The sequence below is a fragment of the Oncorhynchus keta genome, chromosome 17 (genome assembly GCF_023373465.1).
Source record: "Oncorhynchus keta strain PuntledgeMale-10-30-2019 chromosome 17, Oket_V2, whole genome shotgun sequence".
Taxonomy (NCBI): domain Eukaryota; kingdom Metazoa; phylum Chordata; class Actinopteri; order Salmoniformes; family Salmonidae; genus Oncorhynchus; species Oncorhynchus keta.
The window spans coordinates 27,396,837-27,412,501 of NC_068437.1; the positions used below are offsets into that span (position 1 = coordinate 27,396,837).

General features: G+C 41.0%; 2 protein-coding genes across 2 annotated transcripts in view; one reads left to right on the forward strand and one right to left on the reverse strand.

Moving 5' to 3' along the window:
* The window catches only part of LOC118396719 (transmembrane protein 266-like), a 58,449-nt gene extending 56,619 nt beyond the window's left edge, over positions 1–1,830 (forward strand). The window contains exon 11 of the mRNA XM_035791103.2: positions 84–1,830. Within this exon, the coding sequence (XP_035646996.1) occupies positions 84–736 (653 nt within the window). The 3' untranslated portion in view covers positions 737–1,830. The remainder of the gene's footprint in view (positions 1–83) is intronic.
* On the reverse strand, positions 1,787–12,488 carry etfa (electron transfer flavoprotein subunit alpha). Its single transcript, XM_035791104.2, has 12 exons — positions 12,326–12,488; positions 10,081–10,230; positions 9,874–9,955; positions 9,624–9,706; positions 9,271–9,370; positions 8,565–8,675; positions 8,225–8,326; positions 8,053–8,121; positions 7,083–7,165; positions 3,554–3,619; positions 3,149–3,229; positions 1,787–2,146 (listed from the first exon to the last, which is right to left on the reverse strand). Exons 1-12 carry the CDS (start codon positions 12,362–12,364, stop codon positions 2,111–2,113), a joined length of 1,002 nt encoding a protein of 333 aa, XP_035646997.1. The 5' UTR covers positions 12,365–12,488; the 3' UTR covers positions 1,787–2,110.
* Between the last annotated feature and the right edge of the window lie 3,177 nt (positions 12,489–15,665).

Consider the following 15,665-nt stretch of genomic DNA (forward strand, 5'->3'; position numbering starts at 1 on the left):
TACACCCTCACAGGTTTGTTTGTGTACTTTGCTTTGCTCAGCAGGATCATGTGTTGAGTCCAAGTTGTTTGTGATTCTTGTAGATGTTGGGATCCCAGACCCAGCTCGTGTCATCACCACTGCAGCCATAGACGTGCACCTGCCCAATAACCCCAGCCAGCTGCCCTCGTCTCTGGTGAGTGCAGATGCAGCGTCCAGCTGTCTGCAGCGGACGGGTAGCTCCGTGAGCGAGGCCTCCAACACCACCGTGTCCCGCTCTCGCTCCAGCTTCAGCGCCCACCAGCACAGTATAAGTAGCCACACCCTGGGCTCCAACACCGACTGCAGCTCCACCGTCCGCGAGGCCTCCACCTCCACAGACTCCTACAGCGGCCAGCGCTGTTACCCCCCGCCCTACTGCAGCCCCCTGGCCCTGGGCTTGGGAACACAGCCTGGCCCTAGAGGACACCCCAGTGCCGTGGTGCAGGAGCTGCTCTCCTCCCTGTCTGAGGACTCCTGTCTGGGACAGAAGGGCTTGGACCCTGTCAACCTCAAACTGCCCAGCCCTGCTGGCTCCGCCAAGACCAGCCCTGAGCTGGAGCACAGGCTCAATATCTACAACAAGAGGAACAAGGAGAGCCGCAGAGGCTTCCACACCAAGCCTCTCATCCACCTGCAGGCCAGGGAGCCTTTCATGGAGGAGAAGTACAGGCTGTCTCAGGCAGATGCCCCCGTCAGCAGCCTGCCTGAGACATAGGAAAGGGTTACAGGTGGTACTGTATCTCTTAGCCAGCACTGACTCACTCCTCAAATACCCTCCTGAAACTCACTGACTAAAACTAAAGACATGAACTCAGAGGCATCCTCCACTGGCATACAGCCATCTTCCTCATTGCCAAAAGCACCTTGGAACTGTGAATGGCAGCTCTGCCAGCACAGCCCATCGTCCATTGAGGACAGGGAAACATGCCTTAATGAGCAGGCACTGAACATCTATCAGGAAGTGCCACTATAAATGAGTATATGGAGTCACCAAAAGAAACCAGCATTAGGGCATTAGCCCAAGCTCTGAGGTAGCAGGGCTCAGCAGAAATGTGACTGGCTCTGATGCTTTTGAATGTGATATAATTTAGCGATGGGGCTGGGTGTGTGTGGGTGGAACTGGGTGGTTTGTTTGTCTGATATACTTACTTAGGGATTGGAGACACTAGACTGATCACAAAACAACTACTAACTGGCAATCATGTTATGATGTCATGAGCCACACTAATCAGACATTTTATAAACAAACCATACTGAAAGTCAACCTGGAGTCTCTCGACCTCAACATTAAGTACAGTCCTCTCTGATCGGACTAATGCAGGGTACATTTGATCTGTGTTCTGTGTTGAGCTGTGTTCTCGGCTTATTTCTTACCTTTGTCTTTCTACATTATCAATGCTAAAGTTTGTATTCAAATGATATGACAAAATATTTTTAAGCCAGACAATTGAGCGATTGAGGGATATTTCAGCTACCAAATCTCAAGGGATTTGTAATTGAAGATGTTATGTAAAGTGTTGGTCAGAAGAAAAAGTATTATAGCATGGACCTTTAAAAATATCTGCTTTCAGACATGGAAATCTAATCCTGTGCACTTAAATGTCAACAGGCATTTTGTAAATTGATCATGAAGGGAATTCAGTGCAGAGTAAAAGCAATTAAAAGCAAATGTGGTAAAAGAACAGTCATTTACAGTCAGTTTTATCATCGATACCAAGACCTTTCGGGGGACTACACATTAATAAAAGTGCATTAGTGAGGCAGGTTTAGACTTCCTGAAGATTGCCTTTATTGTGACGCTACGTTAAATACATATTACAAAATATGCATTAACAGGGAACAAAAATATCACCTACGCCAGGTAAGCAAAACATTATTTGTGGCATTATCATAGCTAGGTCCATAAGAACACATGTCCGGTTTATAAACAGTGTTGTTCTGTTTCCATTTAGGAAGGAGGATGATAACATTATTAGTGTTCCCAGAAAAGTAGCTCCAGAAACGTTAAGGCAGAGATTGTAGGAGAGCTGTAACCATGTGGTCTTGGTACCCAGGTAGTGAAGGTATGGCTGCTGAGCTGAATTTTGGCTCACTTGCTCAATGCTGCAGTCATCTCAGGGACAGCCTAGTGAGACAAAGAAAAAACAGAGTAGTTTAAGATGGTTGCACCCCCTAACCAGGCATATCTAGCAAGGTTGACACAATGTGTGCTTGCGACATGGAAATGGAAGGTTGAACTTTTAGATAAATGTAGGTTGAGTCTCACAGTTTGGGGTGACACCATTTAAGATCAAGTCATTGATAAACCATTTCATTTTCTGAGAGTAACTGATCAAAGGGACATGAGCGGGGTTGCCTGCTGAATGACATATAGTTTATCAGTATCAGTAGCGCCCGAGTCGAGTATGTCCCACAGATCAGTTTTCAATTGAAGGAAGAGGAGAAAGACCATACATTTGAATGAGTTATCCGAGGAGTGATCACATGTAAGCTGATAACCAGCAGGTCACAACTCTGCTGCCACGAGCTATTATTACTAATCACTTTTACGGAGTTTCCCCATAACACCTGGGCCTCTCACACACCACCACCATCATAGTAAATAAAAGATGAACAACATTACACACACATGAAAATAAATGCTAATACACTTTCACCGAAAGCACGGGCCCTCTTGTTCAAGAGTATGGCAACCCTCTGACACACTGGCCATATGTGCCAGCCAGCCAGAGGGCAGCTGAGCATGTAAAGTAATGGCACAAGGGAAGAGAAAATAAAACATGAGAACTTATGGTTTGAAGGAGCACTGTTGTATCTCTACACAACAGCAGGCTCTGGCCACAACTCACCTCTGATTAATTCAGCACCTCAATAATTCAACACATTTCCATTAGGTGGAATAATAATGGTTCTTGCAACACTGATCAGGGAAATAGTGAATGTAATATTCTGATTGTCACAGTTGTCATTTCTTGGTTATTGAAATGCCGGGGTCTTGCTGATCATCTAGTCAGCGCTGTGCTGAAAGCTAACCCAGTGATGGGTTAGTTTCAGTCATGGCAAGAGTGTTTGGTAATGTTTCCTCATGGGTGAATATTCCTCCAACACAGTCGGCCTACTATCTCACCTTGAACAGATCAGCCACCAGACCATAGTCAGCCACCTGGAAGATGGGAGCCTCTGGATCCTTGTTGATGGCCACAATAGTCTGTAGTGCAAAGCAGAATGTGTTTCATAAATAATGCAGCATGCCTACTCTGTATACATGACAGAACGTTCTGGTATAAGGGGCGGCAGGGTAGCCTAGTGGTTAGAGCGTTGGACTAGTAACCGAAAGGTTGCAAGTTCGAATCCCCGAGCTGACAAGGTTGTTCTGCCCCTGAACAGGCAGTTAACCCACTGTTCCTAGGCCGTCATTGAAAATAAGAATTTGTTCTTAACTGACTTGCCTAGTAAAATAAAGGTAAAATAAATAAATAAAATAAATAAAGGGACAGGGAAGAAACAAGTAAGAATGGTAACAATACTGTACCTTGCTGTCCTTCATCCCAGCCAGATGCTGAATAGCTCCAGAGATGCCAACAGCGATGTACAACTCCTACAGAGACAACAAGATGATAAAACAAGCTGTATCAGCATAATACAAGCGCTTGGTGCACCGCCACATCTATGTAGTCCCAGTTGTTTCAGGCTGCTGAACACAGGTAAGACACCTGCAACGGACTCAATACCAGTAGTATAATATGTGGGCCTACAATATTTATTGAATAACTTTCCATCAATCTCCAGAAAACCATCACGACACCACTAAGGTCGTCATTGGCACCCTAGTACAGATGCAGCTGATTGCAGGACAGTCCTGGGTTAGAGTATGGAGCTGTTCTAGTGCTGACCCTGACCAGGTCTGTGTAATCTCTCAGAGGGAGAGTGCTGGGGGGGGGGGGTGGCGTAGCAGAGTGTAGGACCCTCCCAAGCATCCACCTCACCTATGGGGAAAACACATCAGAAGCTTTCAGCGTAATGCACTGCCATATGAATATTTCAGTGCTACTTAATGTTATTGGAGTAGTCTCAGAGGAGCAGAACATCAATTTATGAACACAAGTCTGCCAACGACTGGAAGTGAGGACCAATATTTCACCATGAGAGGCACTGTCCTATCCAGCAAGTGTACTGTCCTTGCAGAGATAGAATGACCACAAAACATGTTGTAGTATCACTGTATGGAAAGATCAGAGTACATACAAAAATATTAAAATAAAAAAACTAAAACAAAAAGGTACTAGCAAGAGTCCAATGTCTAACCTAGAGTTAGTCTCTTTAAGCTCTTCTAGCAGCTTTGCATTTTCAATTCGAAGGCTAAACAGGGCTACCTCCTGTGGTGTTGCTAAAAATAGCATAAAGCACTGTTTCAGCCTACTATTTCACACCCAGCATTCCCTCAGGTGTGAAAGAAACTCCCTGCAAGGAACATGATTGTATTGGTAGCTAGTCGTTCAACTGTGGTGATGCTATTGTTAGCCGATAAAAAACGACAAAAGACCGCAACATGACAACCTGGCTGCTCTGTTGCCAAGCTGTTATCCGAATGTGGTACTCGTCTGAAACGTTGCTCAGGCATGACACCCCACAGCTTAGATTACATAAACAATACAGCGGCACACTGTCTGTAAACGTCAGGACAGTAGGGTGAAGACAGTCTTATAAAGACTTTAGGCTACTGAATGCTAGTGTGACGATTTTTTGATATACATACAGTGGGGCAAAAAAGTATTTAGTCAGCCACCAATTGTGGAAGTTCTCCCACTTAAAAAGATGAGAGGCCTGTAATTTTCATCATAGGTACACTTCAACTATGAGAGACAAAATGAGGAAAACAAATCCAGAAAATCACATTGTAGGATATTTTATGAATTTATTTGCAAATTATGATGGAAAATAAGTATTTGATCACCTACAAACAAGCAAGATTTCTGGCTCTCACAGACCTGTAACAACTTCTTTAAGAGGCTCCTCTGTCCTCCACTCATTACCTGTATTAATGGCACCTGTTTGAACTTGTTATCAGTATAAAAGACACCTGTCCACAACCTAAAACAGTCACACTCCAAACTCCACTATGACCAAAGAGCTGTCAAAGGACACCAGAAACAAAATTGTAGACCTGCACCAGGCTGGGATGACTTGCAGCTTGGTTTGAAGAAATCAACTGTGGGAGCAATTATTTGGAAATGGAAGACATACAAGACCACTGATAATCTCCCTCGATCTGGGGCTCCACGCAAGATCTCACCCCATGGGGTCAAAATGATCACAAGAACGGTGAGCAAAACTCCCAGAACCACACGGGGGGACCTAGTGAATAACCTGCAGAGAGCTGGGACCAAAGTAACAAAGCCTACCATCAGCAAGGGCATTGAAGATGAAACGTGGCTGGGTCTTTCAGCATGACAATGATCCCAAACACACTGCCCGGGCAACGAAGGAGTGGCTTCGTAAGAAGCATTTCAAGGTCCTGGAGTGGCCTAGCCAGTCTCCAGACCTCAAACCCATAGAAAATCTTTGGAGGGACTTGAAAGTTCGTGTTGCCCAGCAACAGCCCCAAAACATCACTGCTCTAAAGGAGATCTACATGGAGGAATGGGCCAAAATACCAGCAACAGTGTGAAAACCTTGTGAAGACTTACAGAAAACGTTTGACCTCCGTCATTGCCAACAAAGGGTATATAACAAAGTATTGAGATAAACTTTTGTTATTGACCAAATACTTATTTTCCACCATAATTTGCAAATAAATTCATAAAAAATCCTACAATATGATTTTCTGGATTTTTCTTTCTCATTTTGTCTGTCATAGTTGAAGTGTACCTATGATGAAAATAACAGGCCTCTCATCTTTTTCAGTAGGAGAATTTGCACAATTGGTGGCTGACTAAATACTTTTTTGCCCCACTGTAAATATGCAAAAACTATGAATACATACTGACAGAAACACTAAATGTCAAATTTAATTTCATAAAAACTATAACTGGAGCAGTTCAATATTGGATATAACTACTATTTAAAGCCTGCAAATAGTTGATTAGCTAAATATTCCTCCTGTCAAAAGTGGATCATTCAAATACACATAAGAAGGAACACAGTTTTGTGCTATTCAAGGGGACATTTGTCAAATAAAAAAGATGTCAGACAGACATTAACACTTATATGACGTCGTTCTTCGTTCCTAACAATGCCGGAAGGTAGCGATCAAAAATTACCATTTAATACTTGAATCCTCTGAATGGTTTGCATGAGGACTATGAATAACTGACTGACAAATATGAGCAGGATAAAAATACTGCCATTAAAATTTGATTTAATACATTAAAGCTGGAATCCGTAATGGTGAAACTGCCACATCCGTTTGTGACAATGGTGTTACTTCAAACAACGAACACTGTTTTTCCCCCTCAGACATCATTGCATATTATTGCACGAGCGATAGTATAGCAGAGTATGTTTCATAAACAAAACATTAACAATAAATGGGCTTTAAGCCCAAATGTGACAAGCTTGTCAAAACATTAGCTAAATCCAATTTGGGCAGAATGGCCTGGTCTGTGGCTCTGAGCAGATACCCACTGCACTGTGCTCTGCTCTCTAATGGATCAGCTAAATCATTTAGGTGCATAAATGTGCCATTAACTACATTTCAAATGTGTGGATAATCACAGCTGGGATATCCCATTTGAACCGGATAATGGGAATTTAACCTTTTTAAAAGGGGCTAAGGGATCCATCTTTAGAACACTGAATTCAAGGAATTGTGTTTGCATCTAAAGTAACAGGCCTTTGTCAAGCTGCTGGCAACTTGCACAATAATCAATACTGGCTGGGTAACTCAGAAATTATATCTACGCATTTTCAGATTTATTTTGTTGTAAGTATACACCCATGTTTCCACGAAAGGTTTATCTTGAATAATTGTGCAATATTAATACAGAATACACCATTGTGAGCACAACATTGCCTATCAAAGAATAGGATGAATGTTAAATTATCTAGAGTTTGTCACTTACGGGGGCCACGATCTTGCCAGTCTGTCCAACCTGCATGTCATTGGGGACATATCCAGCATCCACAGCAGCTCTGGAAGCACCAACTGTGGGGAGAATCAATTCAAACCTACTTTACTGCTGTCAATCAAATTTCTTCACCAATATTTTAATTGTAAAGTCATACCGTATAAAAAAAAATCATGACAGCTATGATGGAAACAGGACATTTCGGTAAAATTGTATAAATGCCAACAGATCATTTGTTCGTTCGACATGGTGGGATCTTTTGTGTCGGTAAAATTCATTATGTGAGAAATGGCAGTGCCTTTATGCGCAAATATTGATATAATAACAATCATAAGGTGTGTGGTCCTACCACTACGACTCGGAAAACCATGCAGTTTATTAAGCTACAGATTAAATAAGTGATGATGAACTTCACAGGGTGGTGAAAGTGGATGGTGATCTTGATACTCCTTTCCAATAAATATTGAGGGTCTTATTCTGGTGACATGATGATCGATGCTTGACTGCCATTTGACAAATAAAAATATTCTATTCATAATATGTTATCCATAATAATCTCATGTAGACTAACCTAGCAGCACAGCCTACCAACACTATCTGCCAGCTGGAGTACACGTGCTAAGACCAGAGTAGGCACATTTGCTATTTAATGCAACAGTTTGTGACAAAACTATCGGTAGAATTGGAAAAGCGATGGAAACATATTAAACTTCAGATTTTTATTCGGTACATGAAATGTGTGTGCACTACATCATCACGCACTGACTTTTAACCGCAAAAAATCTATTTGGTAGAAACACAACACTGGTGGGAAAATGCACATGTTTTCTTTATGCAGATTCTAGAGTATTTGCATGAAAGTCTGTCACCAATTGGATGAAGACCTAGCTACGTATTCAAATGCAGAACTTGCATTTGTATATGCAGGTCAACATTCAAAGACTCATTCTAATCACACACTTACCTGCGGCATTCATTTTGTCAGCAAGGTCATACAGCAGCTTGAAATTGTCTCCACTCTTCAGGCCCCTTCCTAGAAGAAGGGCAAGACAGTAATGATTTCTTTAAACATTTGGCATACACATCAATTCATTTGTCAAGTAAAAGCAAATAGCATGAAGTTAGGTGTCTCTCACCTCCGGACACCACAACCTTTGCACTGGTCAGCTCTGGACGGTCACTCTTGGTCAAGGACGCTTCCAGCCACTCGGACATCCCAGCAGGAGCGGACACAGCAACTGAAATAAACAAACAACAACACATGAGGAAACATCAGAGGATCATATTAAATAAACTGCATCTCAAGGACAAACTGTCTCATGTCTCCTTGCTTTTAACTATACCCTGAAAAATACTGTATGTTATCCAGCCAGGAATTTTTTATTTTATTTTATTTTAGAATGATAAACAAGAACAATGGCTTTTGTATGTGTGCTTTTCGGGTGTGTATCAGTGCATGGTTAGTACTGGAGCTACCTTCCTCTGATATAGCACTGCCTCCCTCCACCTCAGCGGGCTCAAAGGATGTCCCTCTGACAGTGAAAACCTTGACATTGTCATTAGACTTGACAGTGCTGAGAGCATTTCCTGTGAATGAGACAAACAACAGCGATGTTCAGTTTTGTAACTACCACATGCAACTCTTTTGATGACAACTGGGAATTAAAATAGAAAATTAATTTCACACAAATAGAGTCTAAAAGATCAAATATCTTCTGGGCTCAAGGTACACCATGAGTTTTCCATAAGACCTATTTGGACATGACAAACAGCAAAGGTTGAAGTGGATAATTTTGATTTATTCATAGCTCATTCGTGCAACTGAAAAATTAGGCTTTTGGGATCTAATCAAAGCTGGTATTGCTGAAAAGCTGATTTAGCTTTAGATTTATAAACAAACTTGTTCTCTATGGTACATGTAAGTACTGTGTACATGGAGAAGTGGTGAGTTACTGGTCTAATTTGTAAGAGCAGTCCCAAACGCAGTTAGAAATTGACATGGTTTCCCATAATAATTTCAAACAAGATCCATATAGAGTACCAAAAAACATCTAAAGCAGTCTAAACTGCATTGGTGATTCATAATGTGGTCAATAAATATGAACGCCATCTTAGGTTGGCTTGGGGGGGAAACAATAGGTTTCAAAAGTTCAAATATACACGTTCACAAAAAGCTAGTTACCAGCATAGATGGTTCTCACAAAGGTGTCAGGGGATTTGATCTCGATGATGTCTGAAATAGGAGCAACATCCAACTTGGCAGCCAGTCTGGGCAACAGGTTCTACAAAAGACAGGATGGTAAATAAGCAGGGATACAAGGCAATCTGTAACAATCAGCCAAAGATGCCCCACAAATAACTTCCAGAAACCATGATTGAAAAACCCAGCATACTGATAACAGCTATGTTTGATTTTTTTACACTAGCCTTATGAAATTAAATCCATGATATGAAATCATCTGCAGGCAGACAGCTTGCTGAGGAGTAACAAATGACCTCACTGAAGCTATGTATATAAAGGTGTTATAAGCTTACTTTCCCAAAGGCAGATGCTCCAGCACAAATATGGGTGAAGTTGAACTGCTTCTGGGTTGCCAGGATAAGTGGAGTCAACGCTTCTATGGAAAGACATGCATGCAGGTTGCAGTTAACACCACATGCAAATTGGCAGAAAATAACACTCAAATTTAACATACTAACTTTACATAGAAGTAAAACGTCCAACTCATTTACAGCTTCAGTGAATCTGTCGGCTGCATCTACTTCACACTGTGGATATACATACCTGGCAGAGAGCCTTTGTAAGCATCATTTTGAGCAATCAAAACTGTCTTCACACCGAGGACTTTGCTGATTTCCTGTGCAACCTGAACAGATTATAAATATACAGCAAATCAATCCCTTGAAGAAAAACACTAACAGTGTAGGTCTGGATATCATCCATTTTCAACAGGTTATTAGTCTGATGATCAAACCCACGATTTTAACTTACCTTTGTACAGTCTGTTCCAGCAACCAAACAGGACACATCTCCTCCCAGTTTCTTGGCTGCAGTGATAGCATTCAGTGTAATGGGGGTCAGTTTGTCATTGTTGTGTTCAGCCACCACCAAGGTGCTTTGAAACCTCTGGAGGAGACCAGACTATGGGGAAAATATATTTTCAGTAAATAGGACATAACATTAACATAACACTCAGCCCCAGTCCTGGCCATTCTGCTTCCCTCCTCCTATCCCGCAAATCTAGAATAGTGTAGCCTACAGTGTCGGCCTGTAATGCAATTTTATGAATGCCCATCCATGTCGTACCGTCTGATTCATAACCATGGCCTAATCATTTTGGCTATTTAACATTTACATTTAAGTCATTTAGCAGACGCTCTTATCCAGAGGGACTTACAGTTCCATAGAATACAATGTAGAGGACAGTTCCATACAATATAATGTTGAGGACAGTTCCATACAATACAATGTAGATGACAGTTCCATACAATATAATGTAGAGGACAGATCCATACAATATAATGTAGAGGACAACTCCATACAATATAATATAGAGGACAGTTCCATACAATATAATGTAGAGGACAGTTCCATACAATATAATGTAGAGGACAACAATATAATGTAGAGGACAGTTCCATTTAATATCTGCATATCAGCTACCCAAGTTTACCAGGAGTTATTCTGAGCCTATTTGCAATGAGAATCGATGTGTTTACACAGTGAGAAATGAGGAAGCATTTTCTTCTTCGCTATGATCAGCTCGTCAAAAATGTATGAATGTACAATTGAAATCACTAATTCATGACAATTTAGCCCACAGAGTTAAACTCTCGGACAGCAGTCGTGAGTAGGCTAATTTCATTCCATATTGTCCATTTTATTTTGACCTGTCCTATTTTTAGGTAAAGTCATATTCAAATGGAAGCACGTTTGTATTTGAAAGGGTGACATTTAGGCTATTTGATAGGAGACATGTGCATTATGTAAAAATAAAAAGTGTCTGTTAACATTGTCAGAAATAAGATCTCCAGTCTAAGCTACAGAAAAACCACATAGGCTAGTACACTTTCTACTATGGCTACATGATTTATGTTAGATGATTTGAGCGTTGGTGGAGAGCCGCAGCGCTGTGTCTCTCCAACAGCACCCTGGAGAGGTGTATTTTGCATATTTTGCGCCCCTGACTTTGGCAAAGTGGGCAGCGCTCCTCATGGGGCGGCATCAGCGCTCACCTAAATAGCCCATATGCCACTGGGTGAGAGAGGTTTTCATTGTATTTAGGTAGAATTATGTGAGGTGTTATGTGTCTGCCTAATGGATGAGCCGGCCTTGATTACATGGTTCTAATGCCTATCAAACTTAAACACCCATGATTAATAGCAATGAATAATATGACAGCATTTTGGGTAGTCCAATAAACAACAAGGCAACATTAATATTGACTTCATACAGGATACTACTGGTTCTGTTCAGATGTAGCTTTTTGGGGAAAGCAACATCTAGTGGGTTATTTATTGGAGGTCAGTTATAGCAGAAAGTGTGAACTAGTACATAACATCACCTGAGGGGAGGAGGGAGCTGTGAAACCCTTCTGTAAACAATCTGACATAACATCAGAGCTAGACATGGGCTTATACAACCTTTGACAGGGAGTAGCAAGCCTATCACCAAGCTAAAACATGACAGTACCAGCTGCTCTATCTGAACCTGTGTCTGAATGACAGTTTCTAGAGTAAAGGTCATTCACAGCAGTCTAGACAACGTCACAGCACAATACACGTATAATAGATTTAGTGTACATTAAATTATTGTCGTTATTGAAATGGTGCTTCAATGTCTTTAAAATCATTGCATGGCCATTTTTTTGGTAGTTTCTTAAGTGATTGTTTACGAGGTTGCATAAGTAAGCTAGCTAACTGCTAGCTATTTTCAGCTAGCAAAGGACGCTAGCTGTGCCATCAACTATGATCAGATGATCAAACTGTGGCAATCGATTTATTTCATTTTTATGAATATAGAAAAGAAAATATATGCCATTTCGTTCACTGTGCACAGCTAGCTAACGAGTAAGCTAATTTAGCTAGTTGACTGGCTAGCTTCCTTGCGAGCGAACGTTAACTGTCTATTAGGCACCAGCGACATTGTGCTGATTTGCATTTGCATATTGCGAATGAATAGCAAGTTACTTAGCTAGTTAATATAATATAATCATATGCGTCTATCGTGTACTTACCAACTGTTTGAAATATGATTTGTTGACAGCTCTAAGCATCTTGGACCCTGCTATTCAACGTTGCCAAATGCTACTTTACTTCGAACGAACTCTAACAGCTGTAGAATGTTCTCGCGAGACAAAACTATGGGATGGACTAAAATCACTTCCGTTTTAGATGAGAGCGGAATACAATTTTATTTCAGAGACATTTACATTTACATTTAAGTCATTTAGCAGACGCTCTTATCCAGAGCGACTTACAAATTACCACGGTCTCCACAAGTAGCTTCCATGGCAACAAGGTCAGATTCCACAGTAACAAAGTCAGATTCAACAGCTTATTTTTGGTCTTAATTTAAGGTTAGGCGTAAAGTTATTAGTGAGGTTAGGTTTAAAATCACATTTTATTGAAGATAAATTGTACAAATGACTTTGTGTCTATAGAAGATAGTGATGACCGTCCTAGACCCTGTCACCCTGTAGCCTTCGTGTCCATGATGACTGGGTAGGTGGGTGTGAACAAAATCAAATCAAATCAAATGTATTTATATAGCCCTTCTTACATCAGCTGATATCTCAAAGTGCTGTACAGAAACCCAGCCTAAAACCCCAAACAGCAAGCAATGCAGGTGTAGAAGGACGGTGGCCAGGAAAAACTCCCTAGAAAGGCGAGTATAGCCCACAAAGATCTCCGCCACGGCACAACCCAGGGAAAACTAGATAGGCCTTCTATTGTCACCAACAAAATCATTATGCATATCCATTTAATCCAGATCTGTAAATATACTAATTTTAATGAGTAGCCAATGTGGCTACTAAATTCTATGAGAAGAGTAAAGGGACCGACATTGAACCGGGCAAGACGATGCACGCCAAATAAAATGTGATAACTGGTTCGGGGCCAGTTCTTGCTTTGCCATAAATTACTTTAGCCATACATGTAGGTTGGAGAGATGTAACCAATCCGTAGTAGCCTAGACCATGCCCAGCAACCGTGACCCCATTGACCTCATGGGTATACGGTGGGCAAGGTGAGCACGGGCTAGCCCACACCAAGGTCACGCCAAGCCCACACTAGCCCAGCACGGGCTAGCCCACAACAGCCCAACACAGTCCACCAAGAGGCCAGATAATATTTTGCTTAGGGCCCCAAAAAGGCTAGGGCCAGCTCTGACTGCATGTGTGGGTATGGATATGGGTAGATAGACCTGCAAGCCACTGCAGACCCTTATAATGAGTTCAGATTTTTTGTGGCCCCCATCCCCATCAAAGTTGCCAATCCCTGCCCTAGAACAGGGTTTCCCAAACTGGGTCCTGGGGCACCCCCTGCGTGCACATTTTGTTTTTTGCCCTAGCATTACACAGCTTATTTAAATAACCAACTCATCATCAAGCTTTGATAGTGCTAGGGGGAAAAAAAATGTGCACCCAGTGTGGGCCCCAGGACCAAGTTTGGGAAACCCTGCCCTAGACCATACCCAGCAAACATTACCCCATTGGCCCCTATGGTTATTCAGTGGGCAAGTTGGGCCAAGCCCAGCACGGCAGTTGAGGCTGGTGGGAGGAGCTATAGGAGGATGGGCTTGTTGTAATGGCTGGAATGGAATAAATGGAACAGAGTCAAACGTGGTTTTCATATGTTTGATATGTTTGACACTATTCCATTTATACCCGTCCAGCCATTGCAATGAGTTCGTCCTCTTGTAGCTCCTCCCACCAGCCTCCTCTGCAGCACCGGCTAGCCCACACCAAGCCCAGCTGAAGGCGGTGGCTCATTAGAATATTTGGGGGCCATGGTTTGCACTTAGTTCTTGTTTTGCAACCATTACTGAGTGTCATTCCACTTCCAATTTAAGGGTTCTGTTGTGTGATACCCAGTTTAGTTTAATATTGTACAATGATGAAGTCTTTAAAAATACTTAAATACGTGCATGTGACATATGAGAAACTATGTAGGTCTATTACTTATGGTTTATAAATTATAGGCCTATGTATGATAGCAACAACTTGGCTGTATTTCTGATACAATGTATCATGTTTCCTGAATACCTTAAACCATTGAACATTATACAGTTTATGCATTGAATTAAGTGTCAGAAATAATCAATAAATATATAAATTCCTATTAAATAGCAAAGGTGCAGAGGCCAATATTGGCAGCCTACATGGGGCCAATATTTGAGCCCGCATTGAGCCCACATCGTGCCAATGTGGACATGTTTACTGGGTAAGTGCAATAAGGGAGACATTTTCACCCAGGCAAAAGCTTAGTCTTATCTTAGATCTTAAACTGTAAGCTATTTTTCATGCCCAATGGTAAAACATAAATAAATAAAAAACGTTGTTTCCACATCATTTAAACCAAATAAATATACGTGATGAAGTTGAGTCAACATTGAAAACTGATTGGATTTGCATTTTTTTCACCAAACTTGTAACCAAAATCCAACGACATGGTGACATTTGTTTTGTTGATTTCACGTTGAAGTCACGTTAGTTGACAACTCAGCAAATGTAAATCAAAGTGGGCTGTGTGTCTTGATTGTTTGATTGCAGTCTTGGGACATGTCTAGATTGTGATGAATAAATGTATAAATGATTGTAGGAATTAGACTTTTAAACTATCTAGGCCAAATGAATAACGAAATAAATTATACATTAAAAAAAAATAGTCAGCCTATGAAGACGTTTTATTTAAACGTCTCGGGGTGGGAAGGCTGTCATTCATGAACATGTAACAAATAAAGATTAAGTAGCCATTCACAAAACTAAATTATGATTTTCATAAACAATAGTTATGCATTGCCAACTCAAATTAGACAGATTTGCGGTTTGAATTGCAATTTATTCCATATAGCCTATTCCATTTTTGAGTTTTGTTTAGTGATTAACTGGCCTATATGTCTATAAATGCAATTGCGTTGAAATATAAAGCATTTATTCATAATGATTGGTTAACGTTTGCTTATAGCCTATCCATTTCTAGTGCAACTTTTATGCTAAATGTTTATTTCTTTAAACAGCTTTTGGAATCAAACTTGAAGAATGCTTCAAATAAAAAAATATGTAGCTTTTTTTAGGATTAATTGTTTTCTGGACGACATCAACATCCCTTTATCCAAATTACGATTTGTAACTTAAAATAATTTTTATCTGTATTTGTATCTGGGGTGAGGGTCAATGTCAAAGGTGAGGTTCGAGACACAGTCGCAGTTTGATTTTCAGGAGAAGGTTGATGTTGCCACATGGCCTTTTGAATAAAGACATCTTGAACAAATAAACGGGTAGGTAATCTGATATCATGCATTTCTTTGCGATAATGTATTTATTTATTGCACATGCACAAAAATGGATGGAT